The 23,609-nt window shown below is 40.9% G+C and overlaps 1 protein-coding gene across 1 annotated transcript in view; it reads left to right on the forward strand.

The window, feature by feature from the left end:
* CACNA2D3 (calcium voltage-gated channel auxiliary subunit alpha2delta 3) overlaps positions 1-23,609 on the forward strand; it is an 899,902-nt gene that overhangs the window by 355,896 nt on the left and 520,397 nt on the right. Inside the window, exons 7-9 of the mRNA XM_027121113.1 lie at positions 3,497-3,557; positions 3,652-3,802; positions 15,257-15,331. Coding sequence (XP_026976914.1) covers positions 3,497-3,557; positions 3,652-3,802; positions 15,257-15,331 — 287 coding nt within the window. The remainder of the gene's footprint in view (positions 1-3,496; positions 3,558-3,651; positions 3,803-15,256; positions 15,332-23,609) is intronic.

Consider the following 23,609-nt stretch of genomic DNA (forward strand, 5'->3'; position numbering starts at 1 on the left):
ATGGTGAGCTAAGCGGAAAAGGTCACTGCCCTCGCGAAGCTCCCACTGGTGGGGAAGTGCATTCGTTAGAGATTTTGGTTGCCAGTGGCAGAGACCCAGTTCCAGCCAGCGCCAGCAGGGAACACATTCTGTGAATCACCTGACTTTCAGATGATGCTGAGTTAGGCTCTGCTCTGTTGGCCTTACTCTTCATTTTCATGTGCCAAGAAGATTATGAAGACATATGTTGCCTTAGATGAAATTAATTTCCCTCCAATATTAGTTTATAATGCCTTTGGGAGAGAAACAATAGTATATAGGAATATTGTACAATATTTTACATCTAATCAGATTTGAGCATTTGAGTCTGCAGTAGAGATTTTGACATTATTTTCAGTTTCACCTGTGGATATGCTGAATGTTCTAGGGACCTTGTCTTGTGAAAGCTGAGGAAGGCAGGCCGAGGAAGGCAGGGCAGGCATCACTGATGCTGGTCCTGAAGTCTGGAGTGCCGCCGAGAGAAGGCTGAATGGCAGTGAAAGCTGCTGCTGAACTGCACTGTTCCTTTTATCTTGAGAGTCATGCCCCAGCCAGCCTGGAGGGATCCCATGAGGCATTTGACACTTCCAGAAATGATATGGCTCCTGAGGGTACTCCTTGGTTAAGTGACAGTTCTTGGATCTCAGAGATTTAAGATGAACCAACTATTATTTCTCTGGGATTTGATTACTTGAACATTTTCAAAATATCTGTGTGTACAAAAAAGTACATACTAAAATGCTGAAATGTCCTAGGAGAGACAGTACCATCTGGGACAGGGTTTCCTGAAGGTTGTCTCCTAAATCATTTTGTTGTGAGATTCTTGGGAAAGGAAGGGCTCAATGGTCAGATTAGTTTGGTAAATGCTGCCTCTTGCTGCCCCAGCAGCAGAGGTTCAAGATGAACATAAGCTGATTAAAGGCCCTCAGATGTTCCTCCCATGGCATGGAAACCAGTTTTACTTTTATACACTTAACTGACACTAAGATACAGTAAATTCTCATGGAACCTCCTTATACTGGCTGTGTAAGGAAGAGAATGGTGGCATGGGATTTGCGAGATCAAGTCCCAGTCCTAACTAGAAATCTCAGGAAAATCTGTTGAACTTTGAGAGCCTTGGAGTCCCTGCTGTGAAATGAAGATTTGGGCGCAAAGGTTAGGTGTGGGTGAGATGATCCTCCAGGGCCCATACAACCCTGTCTTTGAGTCAAAGTGTGACCTTTATTGTTATATCCAGGGCAGCTGTGCCTAGAACTGTGTTGAGGTACTGTCTTCATCCTCTTAGTATGTACCTCCTGTCCTGACCAGGAAGGGCGTGGGCCTCCTGGTTCCTGCTGTCACCCAGGCTCTTTCCTTGCTATAGACATCCTCTCTGCACAGCCACACCAGCCTTCCTTCAGCTCCTTGAACTTGACATGCTCTTCTCATACCTTGGCAAACATGGTTCTCTGTGCCCGGGGGTAATCCTCTTTACCCTGTGGCCACCCCTCACTTTTGTTTTACAAGTCCTACGCTTCTTACATGTAGTGGGTTGAATAGCGTCCCTCCAAATTCATGTCCACCTGGAGCCTCAGATGTGAACTTTCATGGAAATAGATCTAATATAGCTGGGATGTGATCATACTGGATTAGGATTAAATCCAATGTAACTGGTGTCCTTATGAGAAGGGAGGACATACAGACACAGAGGGAAGACAGCCACGTGAAGATGGAGTAAGAAATTGGAAAGATGAGCTACAAGTCAAGGAACACCAAGCATTGCTGGGAGCCACCAGAAGCTAAGAAGAGGCAAGGAAGGATTCTTTCCCTAGAGCCTTTTTGAAAAGCACCAAGTTTCAGCAGTGCATGGGTGGAGTTACAAGCCCATTTGCAGGGAAAGGACCTCAATCCAAAAGGAGAGCATTGAGTGTCATTAATTCCTTCTTCCTAGGCCCTGGCCTAAATGCTAGGACAGTAAAACAGAATTGAATGTTTTCTCCCCCAGTGGAGCACATGGTGATAAGGCTGTGATGGAGGAAGGGTGGCAGAGTACGGGTGAGGTGGAGGATGATCAGATATGGTTGTGGTCTAAAAACACTGGCCACAATTCAACTCAAAGAATGTCCACTGAATGTCTACCATGCATCAACACATTAAAAAAAATTCTCTTTATTTGGACTCAAACCAGTTCTTTGTGGAATTACACATTGGAACATTACCTAGCCTCACTATATATATAATTTCATTATGTGTGAAGACTGTCATCCTAGCTGTACTTGGCTTTATACAAATGTAGTATGTCAGATGTTTTTAAAATAAATTGCATTCTTCTCCTTTAGTGTACAATATATTATGTCACTTTTATTTTATCTTCATTACCTAATAACCTTCAATTGGCAATGGCTTCTCATACTTCTGTTTTCCAATTTGTTACAGAGAACTTTTAAATTAGGTCCATTTGCACGTGGGAAATGTAGGTACAAGGAGGACAAAACAAAATGACTCTTTGGTTTACAAGCTGCCATCTCATGATTATCTCTGGAATAATTTAGTGATGTTATCTTAAGCACGTGCCTATTATTGGCCCAGTGTGGTCTAGAAAACTGACCCTTATTAATTGGAAAGGAGAATCTCAATGCTACAAAGTCAGGATTTTCTGCTGTGAAAATAGTTTTTCTGTTTTATTTTCTTAACTCCAAAATCTGTGTTTCTAATCCTCCATCCCTGAGCAGTGCTGATGGTTGAAAACAATGATTTTCTATCTTATTTTTAGGCAGCAAACCCTTTTCTTTTTAAATGAAAGTTTATTCATAAAGATTAAGTTGTAAATAGAGCATGTGAACCTTGGACATATCCTGACCAGTCTGCAAGCCATGAGACTAAGGATGTTGGATCCCATTTTACGTAAGGAGAAAAACCCCCAGGCTTCAAAGACTGAAATTGAAATTTTATTATGCAGTATAGTTAGGGCCATTTTATTTCATTTCAGTGTAGAAGGCCAAGACAAAACAGAACTGAAAAGAGAACAGACTTGTGTATATTCTGAGATGGAAACATTGAATGCTTTCTACCCCCCGTGCCCTAGACATATACCTATCTGGGTCCAGGGACGGGGCCTGACCCTGCCCAGAGATCCATGAATGATGCAGCCAGGTCCAGCAACTTGAAGGACAGTGAGAAATGACCTTGGCTAACTTTATCATTAGCCATGGGAAGGGGCTGGAGTCATGTCCTTTCTTGATGGACAGTGGGTTACTAAAGATGTCACCACTCTCTAGCAGATCTTGGAGTGCCTGAGCTAAGGCCGTGTTTGCTATGGCGTTCCAGCCCTAAAGCACCTTCCCAGAGTTGGTGATGGAACATGTGATGAGCTCCAGGGTCGGTGTTTGCATGTGATTTTTCACCCTGTTCATTCAATCAGCAAAGCAGAGCAGCCTTGAAATGCTGTGAATAAATATTTGAAGTTTCTGGGTTTCTTATAACTCCATTTTTCTTCTAGGGATTAAATGGGAACCAGATGAGAATGGAGTCATTGCCTTTGACTGCAGGAACCGAAAATGGTAGGAAACGGTCAAACCTCTTAGTTATTTTTTAAAAGAGGAAACTTGCCTAGAGATTCAGGATTCATTTTTACTTAATTTTCCTCTGATCTAGGTACATCCAGGCAGCGACTTCTCCGAAAGACGTGGTCATTTTAGTGGATGTCAGTGGCAGCATGAAAGGGCTCCGTCTGACGATCGCAAAGCAAACAGTCTCATCTATTTTGGATACGCTGGGGGATGACGACTTCTTCAACATAATTGCCGTAATTGCAGCTGTTTTGTACTTTCTTTGCACTTTGAGTTCATGTGATCTTTTATCAGCAAGCAGTTAACATTCTTATTGCTTTTGTATACATAGCATTAGATGCCCTAGGATGAGGTCTCATTAGTCCCACGTGAGTTCACTGAATCGTGGTACTGGAGGGATTTCAGTCACTGGGAAAGCAGTTGAGCACATTTTTTCTCACCTAGCTCTCAGGCACTATTATCTGGAAGAGTAGCACCAGATTTAGTTTTCCTGGAGAACCAACCCTTTCAGAACCTTGGGGAATTAGACCTAGCGAGATTTCCCTTAAACTACTAGATTTTCTCATGTGGAAATTAATTTTAAGCTAGGTTAGTCTGATGACAATGATAGTAATAGTAATCATGATGGTAAGACAACAAAAATGTAGAGAGCAGTTTAAGGCTCATAGGGTACTTTATCTCAGCTTCAGAAACAAAAGTGGCATTTATTAAGTGCCTACTGTGTGCCATTTGCCTAATCTTCATATTGGTATTATCTTCGTTCCTCACAGCAGCCCTAGCGTGTAGGGGGTGGTTTTGGCATTTTCTCAAGTCAGGTTGCAGGGATTGAGAGTGTCAGTAACTTGCGGAGGTCACAGAGCTGGGAAGTGGGAGATTCGGGAACCAAGCCCGGGCATGAACACACTGCCTGGGCAGGAGCACTAATTCAGGAGTCCATCTCCAGTTCTTTATCCTCTTCTCCCCCGTTCTCTGGTATAAGTCTCATCATGTTCCTTATTTCCCTCCCACTCTTTTCCAAAGATGATAGCCACAATGAGCCTGGTTGTTTTCCTTGAATACATTGCTGGGTGCTCCTGTGTGCTGGTCACCTGTGCTTTTCCACATCCCCTCTCTCTGGGACATGGAGTGGCTGCAGCAGGCAGTGGAGGCGGTGTGGTGAGAAGACAGAGCTTGGCTTCAGGGATGGGACTTAGTTTTGAATGCTAATTTGGACACATACAGTGCCGCGTCTTGGGATGAACCACTTGAGTCTGCCTCTGCCTGCAGCTGTGATGCAGGTGCAGTCACATCACTCCCAGGGTCCCTGCCAGGACAACCAAAGCTGGTACACAGGAGGCCAGTGTTAGGGTATGAAAGAAGGGCTGCTATTTGAAGAATGAGTGGCATGGACATGCTCCAAGAATGCTGTTCCTGTGTCTGCATGGCTTCTCCGGGCCCCTGAGCAGAGTGTGTCATCATGGAACCCTATTTCTGGACAGCCTTCTGCATGGGCATAACATCCACTTTTTTTTTTTTATTTTTATTTTTTTATAACATCCACTTTTATTCACTGGGCAGAGGGCATGGGTATTGAAGTGACACTGGGCTTGCAGAGGGGATTGCTTGATTAGTGTCCTGCCAGCTTCTGATGAGACTTGGAGCAAAAAGGCACAACAGCAGGGCACCATGATTTAATAGCTTCAGATTTTAAAAAGCCCTAAAGAAGAAAAGGAAGAGAATAATAAATTCCATGGGAACAGAGGTTGGTCTTGTTTATTCAGTGTACTATCCCCAGTGCCTAGGACAGTACCTGGCAAATAGTAATTTAAATTCTTGTTGAATGAATTATACCAGCAGCTGCTTTCCATGGAGCATCACTGCCAAGTGTCCCAGTGTAGATGATCTCATTGGATATTCACCCGAGCTCTGTACCGCATAGCCTGGAGATAGAGGCACCAGGAGGTAGCAGCTACTGCCTTTAGGTCACACACTCAGAAAAAGTGGCACAGTGAGGACTCAGAAACTGTCCAGGTTCCCCTTGTCCTGTTTCCTGAGCAGAAGTGAAGAAAATATAGTTGAACCACTCAACCATCTTACTGTAAAACTGTATGGCCTCAGGCATAGCTCTTTGAAGGAGATTTTGCAGACAGAACTTTGGGTTTCCAAATCAAGAAAAGTTCCTTTAGTTACCAGGCTCATTGTGAATATGCAGACGTGGGCTGATCCTCACACATCCTGAAGCATTTACAGTTAAGAAGCAGCTAATTTGGGACTATCTTTCTTTTTAATCTTTAATTACTCATTACAGAAGTATCAGAAATTTGCATAATAAGAGCTAGCTAATTACATTGTGAATCCTTTATCAGTCAGGATTTATTGTTCTGTTAACAAAACCAATCGATTGAAATAATCTCTGTAAATTCATTAAGATATACAAACAGTGTCAACTCAATAATGAAGAGAGGGTGATTAAGATAATTAAAAGTAGACATGCCAGTTATTATAGAACAGCTAAGGAAAAAAAAATTCTTTTTTACCCCAAATTGGCCCCTTATATAAAGAAACCCATTAGAGGGCCCATTAACCCTCACTGTACATCTGTTTGTTAGTTTTCAACATAAATGATCAGCTTCAAGACTATTTACATAATTATTTCGACAACTAGAAAGATACTCTGAACTTTTTCATTTGAAGCCTCTATAGTAAAATCATGAACTCTTTTCCCTTAATGGGATCAAATATGTTTGAATTTATATTAAAAGCCTGAGGTCATAAAAGGAACCACTAATTAGCAGTAACTCTAATGTATTGATTGCTTTTAATATAGGCAACATATGTAAAAATTTTAAACAACTCAGAAATGTTCCCATTCCCTTTCCATTTGGCACATATTCTTCCAAATTTTTCTGTATATATATGAACACATATTTTTCCCGCAAAAATAGAATCCTATTTTACAGAATATTCAGCAACTTGCTTCTATACTTGTATTGTATCAAGTGTACCTGAAGAACAGAGCATTCCATCCTCTATAGTTGGCATTAATTTTTTAACCAGTCCCCCTTTGCTGGACACTATGCTGTTACTAATCTCTTTTCTACTCAAGAGTGCTACAGTGAATGGACTCATACATATATTTTTGCAGGATTGGGTGTGCTTCTGTTGAATAAACTCTAGAAGTGAAATTGTTGCACCGAAGGAGGGTCTGCACAGAGTTAGGTATTATCAGAATGTCCACTAAGCAGGTTATAATGTTTGCATACTTAGAAACTGTATTAGTCAGCTCCATCTGCCATAACTAAATACCACAGACTGGGTGGCTTAAGCAACAGAAATTTATTTTATCCCAGTTCTAGAGGCTGGAAAGTCCAAAGTCAAGGTCTGGCAGGACTTGGTTTCTGGTGAGAATTCTCTTCGTTGCTTGCACATAGCCACATTCTTGCTGTCTGCTCACGTGACCTTTTCTCCCTGTGCTTATGCAGAAAGAAAGAGAAAGAGGGCAAGCTCTCTCACATCTTCTCTTATCAGGGTACAATCCCATCACAAGAGCCCTACCTTCATGACCTCATCTAACCGTAATTACCTCCCAAAGGCCCCATCTCCAAATACCACCACACTGGGGGTTAAGGGCTTCAACATATGAATTAAGGGGAGGACACAAGCATTCAATCCATAACAACAATATTTTGAGGGTCCTAAATAGTAGATTTGTAATTGACAAGTCTTCATTTGCATTCCCTTGAATTGTCTCTTCCAACCCTAAGTGTGGTTCACCAGTTTTGCCTTGCCAAATTGTGGTGGTGGCTTTTTCCTCCATCTCCTTTTCCTATTTCTACAGTGGCAAAATTGCTTTAGTAATATGATGTACATGTTTCCTCCATCTGTCTAAAATGGTCACTTGCCCCCATCTAGAGGGAGACCCCACTGCAGGCTCTTGTAAGTACAGGGGGCTGGGATGTTTGAAACTCCATTCAGAATGCCCTGCAAATCTGTTTGAATGCATTGTTCTAGTTGGCTGGATTCCATTTACGGGAGAGGACATTATCATTTCACCCTTCATTACACTGTCAGTTTTCTCTTGCTTGCTGGGTAGATGTTTGAGGAGACATTTCAGTGTTTTAGAGAGAAAGTAAAAAATACAATCTTTATTTTTAATGTTGGAAGCTCTTGTACATTGTAGGTTTTTCGTTTGTACAAATCTAATTCATCATTGCCATTTGATTTTCAGTGCCATAATGGGGAAAGGAGGAAAAGAATTTAAATGGTGGAAAAGACTTTCCTTGCCCATTCTAGCCATTTTTGCATGTTTGTATTAACTTCATTCCTAAGTGCATCTTATAGAGTATTCTGAAAAGTGTCCAATCCAGATCTTTCCAGAGAATAAACATGAAAAGATAATGTTAAAACTTGTTTTAGTTTTCCTGAGCAGGATATTGCAAAATCAATCTAAGACCAATGAACTAAATGATTGAATTATGAAAGAACAGTTGAAATATGAGAGTGATTTTGTGCAGTTGAAGTTAAAATTTAAGATCAGACCACTGGTGCATGAAGAGAGATGTCTCTGACAAGAGAAAAGCCATATTTTTCTGATTCACTTTGAAGTCTAACTCCAAGCCATGCATTAAATTAACAATATTATCATAAAAATGAGGGTGCTAATTCTGTTCCATGCTGAAGTTAGAAAAATGATTTTACAGAAGCCTAAGCCATGCATTAAATGAACACAGTATTAACTGGGCTGATATTGATAAATCAATTTAAATGCCTCCTGTAGCCCGTGTTTGTGCAGAGTTGAATAGAGAAGAGCATCATTTGTTAGTTCAACCCAGAACTTTCTGGTGCCCTGGTTTTAATTTGCAGAATTTTCTTCAGAACCGTTTCTCCAGTGCTTTGCCTGCTGTGGATTTGCTTTTTAAAGTAATCGATTCCGTATTAAAAGTATGAGGATGGTATTTTCTTTCGGTGCTCATTTTCTCTGTACTGCTAATTACGTCCAGTCGTGTTTCAAATTACACAAGAAGCTTTTGTAATGCAAAAGATCCCTGGGATGCCTTGTGTTGGTGAAAATATTGTGGATTCATCTGCTTCATTACATAAACTCTACACATTTTCATTCTAAAGGTTATTTAATCAAAAGTGCATCAGTAAAACCATAAAAATATTTAATGGAGTTCCGGCAATTCTACATCAGATTCTTGCATTGTATGAGCATGCCAGTATTTTAATTCTGTATATATATATATATATATATATATATATATATATATATATATATATTTGTGTGTGTGTGTATGTGTGTGTGTGTGTAACTAAGGCTTCTCTAAAACGGTTATTACCTGTTTTTCAAAGAGGCTAGAGATTCTTATCATATTAGTTTATTTATTTTTTTGTCTTTGTGTCAACTATTTTTTTTCTTCTCTTGGCTTTGTTTCTAATCTTTTCCATCAGTGATCTTCAGTTTTGCCTTTCATTTCTTTGTTCTGGTTATTTATTTATTCAACAAATAGTGTTGAGTGCTAAGAGTTAAGTACTGAGGCTGCTTTTGTAGGTAAGGAAGACAGGTTGTCTTCCTGCATGGACTTTGAGGTTTTGTGTGTATGTGTGTGCTTTGGATGTGAATGAAACCAGGAAGCAGGTGCTCACAGTCGTGTGGACAGAGCAGTCTCAGAGAGGGTTGGGTTGGGGTGGGGAGGCTGAGAGAGCACAAAGCTGGAACATGCAGCCAACGGGGGGCTCAGTGATGGCTTCTTGGAAGAAGCGATGACGAAGTGAAGACTTTAAGGTAGGTAGGCGTTAGCCAGGCATATGCAGTGAGGTAGGGCAGGAAAAAGGAGAATAACAATTGAGGAGGAAAGTGCTATTTTCAGGTTGTAGTAAGTTTTCTCCCACCTCCAGGAAGTACAGGCCTGGCTGGCTTGACTAAAAGGAGTTCAGTGACTGGACATAGTGGAGTGGGGGTGAATGTGGAAGGCAGAGAGAGTGGGTAGGTGGGGGTGATGGGGAAAAGAATGGTAGTGGATTGAGAGGGGCGGTCCAGATCAAGCAAGTCTGGTCATCAGCCACGTAGAGGAACTGGTACATCCCCTGAAGGCAGTGGAAGACATGGAAGGAGTCTCTGCTGCAGGGTGACGTGTCCACATGTTCCCTAAAGTCTCTTTTTTCTTCATGAGGTCTTTCCTCATTATCCTTAAAGGCAACTGTTGATCTTCTTTTGTTAGGCCTGAAAGCTGCACTGCTTTCATTAATCATGTCCAGCTTCCAACGTTAAGCAGGGTTCAGAATCCCCAGTATCATCCAGAGCCCAGTCAGCTGTCCTTTGCTCTCCAGTCTCTGGGCTGAGATTTACATGAACCAACATGTGACACTGTTCTGCACCAATGCCGAAGCTTGCATGAATCTTGGTGGGTGAGCCCAGCCCATTTGTTCTTTGTTTTTAGATTCTTCTCCCAAAAGTTCTGGCCATTCATTGAATGAAACTTGGCTTTCCTCTTTTAGATCATCATTAAAATTCCTATTGAGGATTTTGCTGTGTCTTTAAAATGCGAGATGTTGGGGGTACTTCCAGAGATTGGGTAAAAGGAAAGAAAAGGCAGATGGTGCTGTATTCCTTGCTGTCAGAGCCTAGAGTTTGGCGGTTGGCCTGAATAGCATGGGTTTCTCTTGAGGCTTTTTTTTTTTTTTTTGGATGGACCATGGCAACATCACAAATAAGCACTTTTTTATCATGAAAAGGAAAAGCAAACATTATTGAGCACATTCTTTTACTAATAAAAGTAAGAAAAAGTGGTCCATGATCACTCCACAGTGATGATCATGTGCAAATTTAGCCAGTGTTTGATATCCCTGACACATGGCAGGTGCTTAGTTAATATTCAGGGAACAAATGAACAAAGGGTTTCATGGCAGATACCTTCCCGGCTGGTATTTGGCAGTAGGCTGGCAGCTCTGTCTTGGCTCCCTGTCTGCCAAATACCCAGGTTTTTGGGAGGGTTCAGAGTGTGGCCTAGGTTGGGGCAGTGTACAGCCACACAATGTGGTGGTTTCTGTCTCAGGTATTTAGAGAGTCACATGTGCCTACTGAAGCAGCCCTTCTCTCCAACGAATGCTGAGTCTGTGCTCTCTGCAGAGGTCAGGGGTACGTGAGCCCTGTTCCCAAGAATAAGTCATGGCCATTGCCCCAACACCCCTTCCTACTTAGCAAGTACCAGCTGTCAGTCTTTCTGTGTAGCACACAGCACACTCACATAAATATTTTCTTTCTTTCTTGTGCTTGTACACCCAGACACTTTCTTACGTGAGGCTTCTCTGTTGACTCTTTACTGAACCATCTCATTTCATCCTCACGATGAGTTCGTTAGAAAGATGCAGTTACAATCCCCATCCCCCCAATACGAACACTGACACCCAAAGAGTGGAGATGCTTTGGCCAAGGTCACCCAGCTAGTGTGTGTCCGAGCCCAGATTTGAACCCACCCTGTTTGCTGCAGTTACTTTAGCTCTACTGCTCTACACTTGTGTGAATCAGAGAAGAGCCAACCAGCCAGGAGAAAGGGAGAAGGAAACTGACAGTGACTGAGGCCCTGAGGCTATGTGGTAGATTCTAAGTTCTTTAAAGGGTGAAAGTTCTTTGTCCATCTCCTCACCACATGTTTAGTGGGCTGGCTAGACCATCTGTAGGGCTGCCTGGGCTCTCTCCTATCCTGCTAAGATACTCCTCCCATTTTCCAGAAACTTGCAGGAAGGACTAAAATGTTTGGGGAGAGTAGGGGGTGGTTGAGTGCCTCCCTGGGGTTCACTTTTGGTAGTGGGAGGGAGCAAAAGCAAATGGCAGAAGAGCATTGCATCTGGCTAATGATGATGTGCATTGCATCCTTTTCTATTAGACCATTGATATCTGATTGTTTAAGTAGGGATGAAGGAGAGCTGAAGGAGGCCATTGTATCTTAGGACTGGAGGTGACCAGACCTTCAGTTGTAAATTGACTTGGCCATCTCACATTGTTTCACAATGTGGAAATCTAGGGGCCATCCATTAAAATGCAGAAATGTAAAGGTTTCCAAAAGGAGAACTGCTGGGAGCCTGGGAGCAGTTCTACATGCAGGGCACCCTTGGTGTCCCCCTCTGGAGGAGTGCTGGGTAGCGTGGTGAGCTTGCACAGCCCGTGGGCCTCTTTGGCACAGCTGCTTGGTGTGCACCATTCCCTCACACAGACGGCTGAGCCCCGTTCCCTTTGGTGATACAGTCCAGATTGCTCAGCATAGTTTTGTCCTGATGCAGTCAAGGGAAATTAGTTAACTGCAAGCTTGGATGATGCCACTAACAAGCTGGCGGGGGTTCAGAAGAGCAGATTCCTCCACTGTGGCCAGGGCTTGCACAGTGACGGCGAGCATGGTTTTGATTACTGCACATGTTCCTCCCTGATGAGGGCAAGAACTTCTTGGTCTTCTTTACTTGTAAGCCCCTCTCTGGTCCCCCACATATACAGGCCTTTACATAACAAAGCAGTTTCAGGTATTTTGCATCATTGGATCCTCACAGGGGCCCGGGGAGGGTAAACTGAAGATGAATTAGCACCTTATGCATAAGATCTGGGATCACAGAGGTTTAGTGACTTACCCAAGGCCACACACTGAGTGTATGGCAGAGGCGGGACCTGGACCCAAGTGTCCTGACTCCTACCTCAGAGTATAGAACCCCAGGAATCAACATTGTGAATGTGTATCAGGTAGAATGTAGGTAAAGTTTTAAAATTTACCTGGAAAATGGAGTTGGAAAGTTTTGGGCTGCAAGTTACAGAACAATTGAATAAAAGTTGCTTCAGTCTATAGGTGTTTCATAATCTCATGGAGGAAGCCTCAAAGAGGGCAGCTGCAGTTTGGTACAATGGCTCAACAGTGTCAGCAAGGACCCACATTGGCTCTATCTTCCTGCTCTGTCTTCCTTGAGCCTTGCTCTCCATTCTTAACCTTGTCAACCTTTGCAACCTCATGGTTGCAAAATGACTGCTGCAGCTCCACAATAGCATCTCAAGAGGGAAGGAAGGCAGTGGATGTAGAAGAGTTTTCCTTTAATAGCAAGAAAAAAAATTTCATTGAAACTGCCCAGAAAACTACCCCTTATGTTTCATTGGCTGGGAATGGATTACTTGACCACCCCCAGCTGCAAGACATGCTGTGAAAGCCTGTATCCAACAGAGGGGGACCAAATAGCTGTGATTGCCTAAGACTGATTATGCTTCAAGAATGAAAGGAATTAAGCTTTAGGAATGGGCATATTATCACCCTGAACCAAATCAGTCAGTGAGGGAGGTGGAAGAGAGGAAAAATGGCTGGGTTGTTTTTGTTTTTTTTCCCCCAGCAACTTCCAGTGTCAGTTTTATATACCCTGAGAGTTTTGTTTATTTTATTTATTTTGGCCGCACTGTGCGGCTTGCAGGATCTTAGTTCCCCAACCAGGGTTTGAAGCCGGGCCCTCAGCAGTGAAAGTACGGAGTCCTAACCACTAGACTGCCAGGGAATTCCCTGGACTGAGAATTTTGGAGAAGCATTTCTTCAGGTTAGCCTGTGCAGTTGCTTCCTGGATCCTGAGATGACACTCCATTTGTTGACAGCTGATTTCAGAATTGCATAAATCTATTTTTTCTCCATGCCTCATCTCAGCTCTAAGTCCACTGAGCTATAATTTTTCTGATGGTTTTATGTGACTAAAAACAAAGATTAAAGAGGGAGCAAAAGTCAGATTGATAGGAAACATAGGCTTAGGCGCCAGAGAGGAGAAATTGGGGGCTCTGAGGTCCTGGGGTCAGTGGTTGGAAGGTCAAACTGCTTGGGTTTGAATCTGAACTCCACCCTATGTACTCCTCAGTGACTTTGGGCAAGTTCATCATCCTTACTCGGCCTCTGTTTTCCCATCTGTAAAGGGGGAGTGATTGGAAGTACTTACTACCTGAGGTTGAGGTATCCTGTGAATGAAGTCTAGCCTGTGTCTAGATAAAGGAAATGCTCACTAACAGTTAGTTGCAAATATTAGTGTTATCACTACCCCGACTTGCTATTAAGCATCTTGGTAGGTGAAACCTGATACATCTTAGTCACTGTTGCAGCAGCTGCCAGTCTGGTCCTCTGCAGTCTGTCCCTGCAGTGTGTCCAGAGTAGTTGCCCCAAGCTGATCTCTTTTTTTCACCTACTCCTCTGCCCACAGCCTATGGTTCTCACTGCCTGTAGGCTTAAAGTCCAAACTTCTTAGCCAGACTTTGCTCGCAGGCTGGCCCTGTGAGAGATGGTTCTGGTCCCTTCCCTCTGGAGCTCTGGGCTGGGCCTTTGGTCCCTAAAGTGGAAATGCCATGATACTCTCATTGAACAAATTGTTCCCCAGTACCTACTCTGGGTCCAGCCCTGTGCTTGTCACAGGGAATACACTGAGGAACCAGACATAGACCCTACTGATGTGGTCCCACATTGTGATGGATCCAGGCACCAGGCAATTAAAATTTTGGAATGGATAGGAGCGGAGCCTCTCTTGCAACAGAGGCAGCTTCCCAGAGGAGTCAGGGGTAAGGTGGCCCAGAGGATGAACAGGTGTCAGCTGGAGATGCCAAAGGAGGGCTTCAGGAAGAAGGCCCAGTTGTGGAAGGCCTGAAGGAAAAGATGGGTCATCTCAGAGGACAGAAAGGGAATTAGGGCAGGCTGTTGCCGAGTTTATGGGGAGGGCTAATGAGTGAAGATGCTAGAAAGGTCAACAGGGCTGAGTGGCTAGAGCCCTGCCAAGCCCTGAGAAGTTTCCTCTGCAGAGCAATGGGGGGCTCTGAATGACATTGACAAGAGGGGGAATGATTAGATTTGTGTTTGGGAATGTCCCAATCTAACTACAGTGCAGAGAACCATGCTTGATGAGAGAAATTTAAATAAGACCACTCAGAATTTCTCTTCCTAGCTGTGAGCTTTGGACAAAAACAAGCTTTCATAATCTGGGTATTCTGGAATCAAAAATGACGGGAAGGCTGGCATTGGCCTGTGTGGACAGTGGTGTCACTGGGCATGTGCAGTGCTCTGACCAACACCTGCAAAGGCTCTTATAGGGGAATATCCAGGCCTCTCCTTTCCAACATTCTGTACTCACTCATATGTGACCTGCACATAGGTTCCTTAGCTCCATGAAACCAAAGGCAGAGCTGGAGCCCTATCCGCCCAAGTTTGGAGTGCTCTTTATTTACTTATTTATTTTGCCTCACCATGCGGCTTGTGGGATCTTAGTTCCCTGACCTGGGATCGAACCTGTGCCCCCTGCAGTGGAAGCACAGAGTCCTAACCACTGGACTGCCAGGAAATTCTGTGGAATGCTCTTTAGATCTCAGCTGGACCATGCACTGTTAGCCATGCCCTGGGAGCCCCTATGTTTGGAGTCACCCCTATATTTGGAGTCACCCCTGAAGGATTATCAGTTAACTGTGTACACCCTGAACACTGCCATCTACCAATATGTGCTGTACAAGTTTCCCCCTCAAACAAGAAATGAATAAAGTATGTCTTTGCACTTAAGCACAATTTTTTTGTAGGGGTACTGATTGAGAAAGTCACCTTATGTGTAAATGAATTGAGCCTGTGATCGTGCTGCTTTTTTGTTTGTGTGTGTGTGTGTATCCTTAAATTATTGTGTACCCTTCAAAGGCTTAATTAAGTGTTTCCTCTTCGCTGTTTTTCCCTTTGCAGTATAACGAGGAGCTTCACTACGTGGAACCTTGCCTGAATGGAACGTTGGTGCAAGCTGACAGGACAAACAAGGAGGTAGGGCCTGCTGCTGGGCAGGTGCATCAGGGGTCATGGCACACCCATCTCCCTCACAGTGATCAATTACAGTAATTCTGTCCTAGTATTTAAACTCACCAAATGTACTGCCCTTTCATTTAGGGCCTTGGAACTCCAGTGTGTAGAACATTTATGAAGAGGCCCAAATAAAATCATGAAAGTAAAATACTTATATTGAGTTCAGATGCTCGATAGTTCTGAAACAATTGATTTTCTTTTGGTCTAAGCACATCCTGTGTTGTGCTTTTCACCCATATTGACACCATTGAAAGAATATGGCTCTTGCTGGAATTTCAAAGAAAATTGAACCCACTTGTTATATCTCTTCTTGCACTTAATAATAAAATTAATTAAATAACTGTTGGGGTAGATATTGGGGTAACTTGACTCCTGGTTTAGAAGGTAAGCTTTATAAGGATAGGGATAATGTCACTCTCTGCTGTATCCTTAATGCTGCGAGCATTGCCTGCTTCATAAATATATATTGCCTGGAGCAAAAGGAAGGTATGTTAATGGAGGAACTTAGGAAATGGGATACAAGTTTCCTTTCCAGTTGGAGCATTCTTGGAAAATTTGCACAGTGGATTTCTATAAAATTCTGTTTTCCTTTGGCCACCCTTAAATCTGTCAGTACAACCATCACAGCCACCACCAATCACCCTACAGGGCCAAATGACCCTGTAGCTGTGTAGCTGTGGCTGCAACAATGTCACACGTCCTGGGACTCATAGCTATCATTACTCACATTGTTTTGTTGTACCTGCCATGTGGGTACAATAAAATAATGCTCCTCCTCTGGAGAGCAGATCCCCATGAGGTGACTGAGGACAATGGCCAAGGTAGCTCTCTGTGATGTACTATGCATGTGCTGGGAAGAACCTCTGGCCCAAATGGGCAGGGAGTCCCATTGGTGCTATCCTAGATGCAGGTGGTAGAAGTTTGGGTACCTCTGAGGGAGTGAACAATAGAGGATTGGGAGAAATGCACTAGAACTGGAACACAGAGTGAGAAGGACAAATTATAACAGAGTTAATATCCAAACCTTAATCTGAGGGGGAAGCACCACTATAATCAGCTTTGCTTTTAGGAGAGAGAAACAAGTATGTTATAGTTCAAAGAACAAGTGTATCCAGGGAATGTTTGTTCATGGTAATTTTTTTGGCCAAGGTAGGAAAAAAATAACAAACTTACAGCCAGATTTCGCTAGGGACTTTCTCTTTGTTTGGCCATTGCCTGGCTCTGGAGTTCACCCCATTCCCAATTTTGTAGCATTGGAATATCTCCCAGAGCCTTAAATAGGTGTCCAGTGATGGTGCTTACAACATTAAATAGAAAAGATTCTTCCTTCAGGTGGCTTCCCCGATGAACAAGGGCAGTGTGATATTTGGAGATATGAAGTCTAATGAATGAAAAAATTGTTAGAGAAAGTGAGCTAAGAATTTATTTAAAATCTCTTTTGAACTTATGAATGTTGAAGATTGAAGTCGTTTTTATTAAAACCAATCCAGACTTTTTATTTTGCCAGTATGGAGTAGCCATATTTTAATCAGATCCCTCCCCTTACAACTGAAAAGTCCTGGACGTTACCCCACAAACAAGTATAGGAAGACCTGCAAGGTAGAAAGAAGGGGAACTGCCTAGACTTAAAGACATGGAGGTGAGTTCCCTGGGTTTTTTTTTTTTTTTTTTTTTTGCAGTACGCGGGCCTCTCACTGTTATGGCCTCTCCTGTTGCGGAGCACAGGCTCCGGATGCGCAGGCTCAGCGGCTATGGCTCACGGGCCCAGCCGCTCTGCGGCATGTGGGATCTTCCTGGACCGGGGCACGAACCCGCGTCTCCTGCATCGGCAGGCGTACTCTCAACCACTGCACCACCAGGGAAGCCCCTTCCCTGGGTTTTTTATTAATTCCCATAGAATCAATATCTGTTCTATAATAGAATCTGTTCCCAAATAGAGCACTCCAGAAGCTTCCCACCTGGGCCAACAACAGGCATAGACAAAAACAAACAAACAGAAAAACAAACTTCTAAGAAAAGCCTGTTTCCTTTAGTCAAAGGACCAGGAAAAGAATGGCCTAACAATAAAATCCTTTTGTGACAGTACCTTTCCTATTCTAGCCAAACACCAATGGAGCAACCAATAGACCAGCTGTCCACAGTTTCAGCAGGGATAAACAGGAAGTTGATCTTCCACCCCACCGACAACCACTTGGCCCTTGTGCCACACCTCAACAGAGAGATTTACTGCCAAGAAAACCGATTAAATAGGACCCAGAGTCTCACTGTATACAATCAAAAATGCCCAAAATGCAATTAAAAATTCCTTGTCATCCCAAGAACAAGAAAAGTCACAACATAAATGAAAAAGGCAATCAATAGATGCCAATATTGACAGGAATCAGATGTTGAAATTAAAATTAAATTTAAAAAATATTTTTTAAAAAATTAAATTGTTTCAAAAGCAATTAGGAATTCTCTTTTTCATTTATTTTTCCAATAAATGAAAAAATATAAAATCTCGGTAAAGAAATAGAAGTTATAAAAAAGAGCCAAGTGGAAATTATAGAACTGAAAAATACAGTCACCAAAATAAAAAACTCACTGGATCAGCTCAGTTGTAGAGTGGAGATGACAGCAGATAGAATTAGTAAACTTCAGGGCAGATCAATAGAAATTATCCAGCCTGAGCAACAGAGAGAAAATAGATTGGAACAAAATGAATAGAGTCTCAGGGACGTGTGGGACAGCAAAAGGGCTAGCATTCATGTCATAAAAGTCTCAGGAGATGAGAGTGTGGGACTGGATAGATATTTGAAGATATATTGGCTGAAAACCTCCCCAAATTAGTGAAAGGCGTAAACATGCATGTTCAAGAGGCTGAGTAAATTCCAAATAGGATAAATCCAAGTAAATCCATGGGAAGACATTATAATTAAATATAATTACACAAGGAAAACAAAAGTGATATCCACCACAGAGAAATGACACATTATTTAAAATACCAATTTGAATAACAGCAGATTTCTCATATGAAACAATGGAGACCAGAAGGAAGTGGCGTAGCATTTTTCAAGTACTGAAAGAAATGAACTGTCAACCTAGGATTCTATATTCAGTGAAAATACTCTTCATGAATGAAGGAGAAATAAAGACATGCTTAGAAGGAAAACTCTGAGAATTTGTTGCCAGCAAACCTACCCTTAAAGAATGGTTAGAGAATTTCTCCAAACAGAAGGGAAATAACAGAAAAAGGCTTGAAACTTCAGAAAGGAAGGAATATAGGGACTTCCCTGGTGGTCCAGCGGTTAAGACTCCACCCTCTCAGTACTGGGGGCCCGGGTTCCATCCCTGGTCAGGGAACTAGATACAGCACGTGCATGCCGCAACTAAGAGCCCGCATGTGGCAACGAATATCCCGTGTGCTGCAACTAAGACCTGGTGCAGCCAAATAAATTTTTTTTAAAAAAGGAAAGAATATAGAAATGGTTAAATATAGAAGTAAGTATGATGTAGTATCTTAATTCTCAGAAGATTTTTAAAAAATTTTATTGAAGTATAGCTGATTTACAACGTTGTGTTAATTTCTGCTGTACTGCAAAGCGACTCATTTATACATATCAATGTATTCTTTTTCATATTCTTTTTCTTTTTCATACTCTTTTCCACTATGGTTTATCACAGGATATTAAATTATAGTTCCTTGTGCTATACAGTAGGACCTTGCTGTTTATCCATCCTATGTATCATAGTTTGCATCTACTAATCCCAAATTCCCCATCCTTCCCTCTCCCATACCTCCCCCTTTGGTAACCACAAGTGTGTTCTCTATGTCTGTGAGCCTGTTTTTGTTTCATAGATAAGTTCATTTGTGTCGTATTTTAGATTTCATGTAAAAGTGGTATCATATGCTATTTGTCTTTCTCTTTCTGACTTACTTCACTTATTATGATAATCTCTAGGTCCATCCATGTTGCTGCAAATACTATTATTCTTTTTAATGGCTGAGTAATATTCCACTGTGTGTGTGTGTACCACATATATACCACATCTTCGTTTTTTTTGAATTTTATTTTATGCTTTTTTTTTATACAGCAGATTCTTATTAGTATCTATTTTATACATATTAGTGTATATATGTCAATCCCAATCTCCCAATTCATCCCACCACCACCACCCCCTGCTTTCCCCGCTTGGTATCCATATGTTTGTTCTCTACATCTGTGTCTCTATTTCTGCCTTGCAAACCAGTTCATCTCTACCATTTTTCTAGATTCCACATATAGGTGTTAATATACGATATTTGTTTTTCTCTTTCTGACTTAGTTCACTCTGTATGACAGACTCTAGGTCTATCCACGTCTCTGCAAGTGACCCAATTTCATTCCTTTTTATGGTTGAGTAATAGTCCATTGTATATATGTACCACATCTTCTTTATCCATTTGTCTGTCGATGGGCATTTAGGTTGCTTCCATGACCTGGCTATTGTAAATAGTGCTGCAATGAACATTGGGGTGCATGTGTTTTTTTGAATTATGGTTCTCTCTGGGTATATGGCCAGTAGTGGGATTGCTGGGTCATATGGTAATTCTATTTTTAGTTTTTTTAAGGAACCTCCATACTGTTCTCCATAGTGGTTGTATCAGTTTACATTCCCACCGACAGTGCAAGAGGTATACCACATCTTCTTTATCCATTCGTCTGTCAGTGGACATTTAGGTTGTTTCCATGTCTTGGCTATTGTAAATAGTGCTGCTATGAACATAGGGGTGCATGTATATTTTCAAATTATAGTTTTGTCTGGGTATATGTCCAGGAGTGGGACTGCCGGATCATATGGGAACTCTATTTTTAGTTTTTTGAGGAACCTCCATACTATTTTACATAGTGGCTGCACCAGTTTACAGTCCCACCAGCAGTGTAAGAGGGTTCCCTTTTCTCCACACGTCAGGAGATTCTTAAATCATATATGATAGTTGAAACAAAAATTATAGCATCATCTGATGGTGCCCAGTGTTTGCTGAGGAAATTCTTAAGACAATTATATTTGAAAGTATGGAAGGTAGAGGGACCTAATTAGAAGTAGGATTTCTACATTTCACTGTAAGTGATAAATGGTAATACCAATAGACTGTGATAAATTACATGTTTATATTATAGTACCTAGAGCAACCATTAAGAAAACAATAAAAAGAGGAATACTTAAAAAGTAACTCACAGAAATGTAAGAAAAGAGAAATAGAAATGAGAAACAGAGGAAATGAACAGGAAAAAGACATAAAGTGGCAGACTTAATCCCTAACATATCACTAATTATCTTAGATATAAGTGGTCTAGGCACACCAATTGAAAGATAGAGATTGGCCAAGTAGATTTTTTAAAAATGACCCAACCATATGCTTACAACAAGAAATTTGCTTCTAATACAATGACATAGGTATGTTGAAAGTAAAAGGATGGGAAAAGATATACTATGCAAACATTAAAAAATAGAAGTGACTATATTAATATGAGGTAAATTCATCTTCAGAGCAAAGAAAGATACTAGAGACAAAGAGGGACAGTACATAATGATAAAAGGGTCAATCCACCAGGAAGAAATAACAATTCTAAATATGTTTGGACCAAACTACAGATCTTCAAAACACATGAAGCAAAAATTAAAAGTTGAGAGTAGAAATAGAAGAACTTACAGTTATAGTTGGGGACTTGTACACTTCACAGTCATGAGTTGCCAGACTATTAAGATGAAAATCAGCAGGGATATGGAGGAACTGAACAACACCATCAACCAATAAGATACAGATACCATTCATAGAAGGCTTTACCCAACAACAGCAGAATATACATTCTTTTCAAGTACCCATGGAACATTACCCAAGATAAAACAGATCCTGGGTCATAACACAAACCTCAACAACTTTGAAAGAGTTAAAATGATAGAGTATTTTTTATAATTATAATGGAATCAAATTAGAAATCATTAATATAAAGACATCAGAAGAATCTCTAAACATTTCAAAATTAAAAATATACTACTAAATAATTCATGGGTCAAAGAGGAAGTCTTAGAGGAAATTTTAAAAATATAAAAGTGAATGAAAATACAGTGTATCAGAATATGTGGGACAAAGCTATTACAGCATCCAGAGGGAAATTTATAGCACTGAATTCTTATATTAAAGAGGAAAGCCTCAAATTAATAATCTAACTTCCTACCAAAAGAAACTAGAAAAATGAGAGCAAAATAAACCCAAAGCAAACAAAAGGAAGGAAATAATAAAGAGCAGAAATTAGTTACAGGCATACCTCATTTTATTTTGCTTCAGTTTATTGCACTTTGCAATAATATTGCGTTTTTCACAAACTGAAGGTTTGTAGCAACCCTGAGCCAAGAAAGTCTATTGCCACCATTTCCTCAACAGCATGTGCTCACTTCATGCCTCTGTGTCACATTTTGGTAATTCTCACAATATTTCACACTTTTCCATTATTACTGTATTTGTTATGGTGATCTGTGATCAGTCATCTTTGATGTTACTATTGTAATTGCTTTGGGATGCTACAACCTGGGCCCATATAAGATGGCGAACTTAATCAATAAATGTCTTGTGATTTAATGCAATTCCTGTCAATTACAGCAAGGTTTTTATAGACATAGACAAGAGTATTCTAAAGTTTACATAGAAAGGCACAGGGCCTAGAATATTAAACAATCTTGAAAAAGAAGGAAGTAGGAGGAATCAATTTACCCAATGTTAAGGCCTGTTACATAGTTACAGTAATTAAGACAGTGTGGTATTGATGGAGGAGTAGACGTATAGATCAATGGAATAGAAGAAAGAACACGGAAATATACCCACACAGATATGCTCAACTGATTTTTTATGAGTGCAAAGACAATTCAATGGAGGACGATATCCTTTTCAACAAATAGTGCCAAAGCAGTTGAACATCCATAAGGAAGAGGAAACAAACAAATAAACAAAAAATTAACCTTGGCTGAAACACTGAAACTTAAACAAAATTTAACTCAAATGGATCAAAAACTTAAATGTAAAATGTACAGCTATGACACCCTTTGAAAAAAAAAAAGAGAAAATCTTCAGAAAATCTAGGGCTAGACAAAGAGTTCTTAGGCTTGACACCAAAAGCTCAATCCATAAAAGGAAAATTTGATAAAATGGATCTCATTGAAATTAGAAAAAAACCCTTTTCTATGTGAAAGACCCTGCTGAAAGGATGCAAAAATGTGTGGTTTGCAAATATCTTTTCCCAAGATAGTTTGGAACTAGCAATCTATATGAATATACTAACTATATATAAACTACGTATGGATAGAGCACAAGTATATAAAGAATACATAAATAATGCCAACTCGAGAGTCCAAGCATAATTAGAAAATGGGCAAAAGACATGAAGAGACATTTTGTTGAAGAGGATATACAGGTGACAAGTGAGTTCATGAAAAGATATTCAACATCATTAGCTAGGGAAATTGAAACCCCAATGAGGTATCACTACACACCTATTGGAATGGCTAGAATAAAATAAATGAATAAAAAATAAAAAACACCAAATGCTGGCTAGGATGTGGAAAAACTGGATCACTCATACCATACACTGCTGAAAGGAACATAAAATGATACAACCACTTTGGGAAACATTTGGTTGTTTCTTATAAAACTAAACATGCAATTACGATGCGACCCAGCAGTTGCGCTCTTGGGCATTTATCTCAGATGGATGAAAACTTGTGTTCACACAAAAACCTGTTAGCAGCTTTATTTGTAGAAGCTAAAAACTGGAAACAACCCAGATATCCTTCAGTAGGTGAATAGTTAACAAGCTATGATATATCCATACCATGAAATACTACTTAGCAATTAAAAACAAAAGAACTATTTGTACCCACAATAACTTGGACAAATCTTTGAATATTTGGGGAATTATCCTGAGTGGAAAAAGCCAATCCCAAAATAATACATACTGCATGATTCCATTCTTATAACATTCTTGAAATTACAAAATTATGGAAGTGGAGAACAAATTAGTGGTTGCCAGGGGTTTGGGTTGGGAGTGGGGAGAGGTCAGTGGTTATAAAAGGGCAGCATGAGGGAACCTTGTTGTGATGGGATTGTTATGTATCTTGACTTTATCAATGTCAATACCCTGATTGTGATATTATATCACTATATACTATATAGATAGTATATATATATATATATATATATATCACTATATCCTGTAGTTTTGCA

Source organism: Aethalodelphis obliquidens, unplaced genomic scaffold (genome assembly GCF_003676395.1).
Source record: "Aethalodelphis obliquidens isolate GAN/ISIS:26980383/991018 unplaced genomic scaffold, ASM367639v1 scaffold22, whole genome shotgun sequence".
In the NCBI taxonomy this organism is placed as follows: domain Eukaryota; kingdom Metazoa; phylum Chordata; class Mammalia; order Artiodactyla; family Delphinidae; genus Aethalodelphis; species Aethalodelphis obliquidens.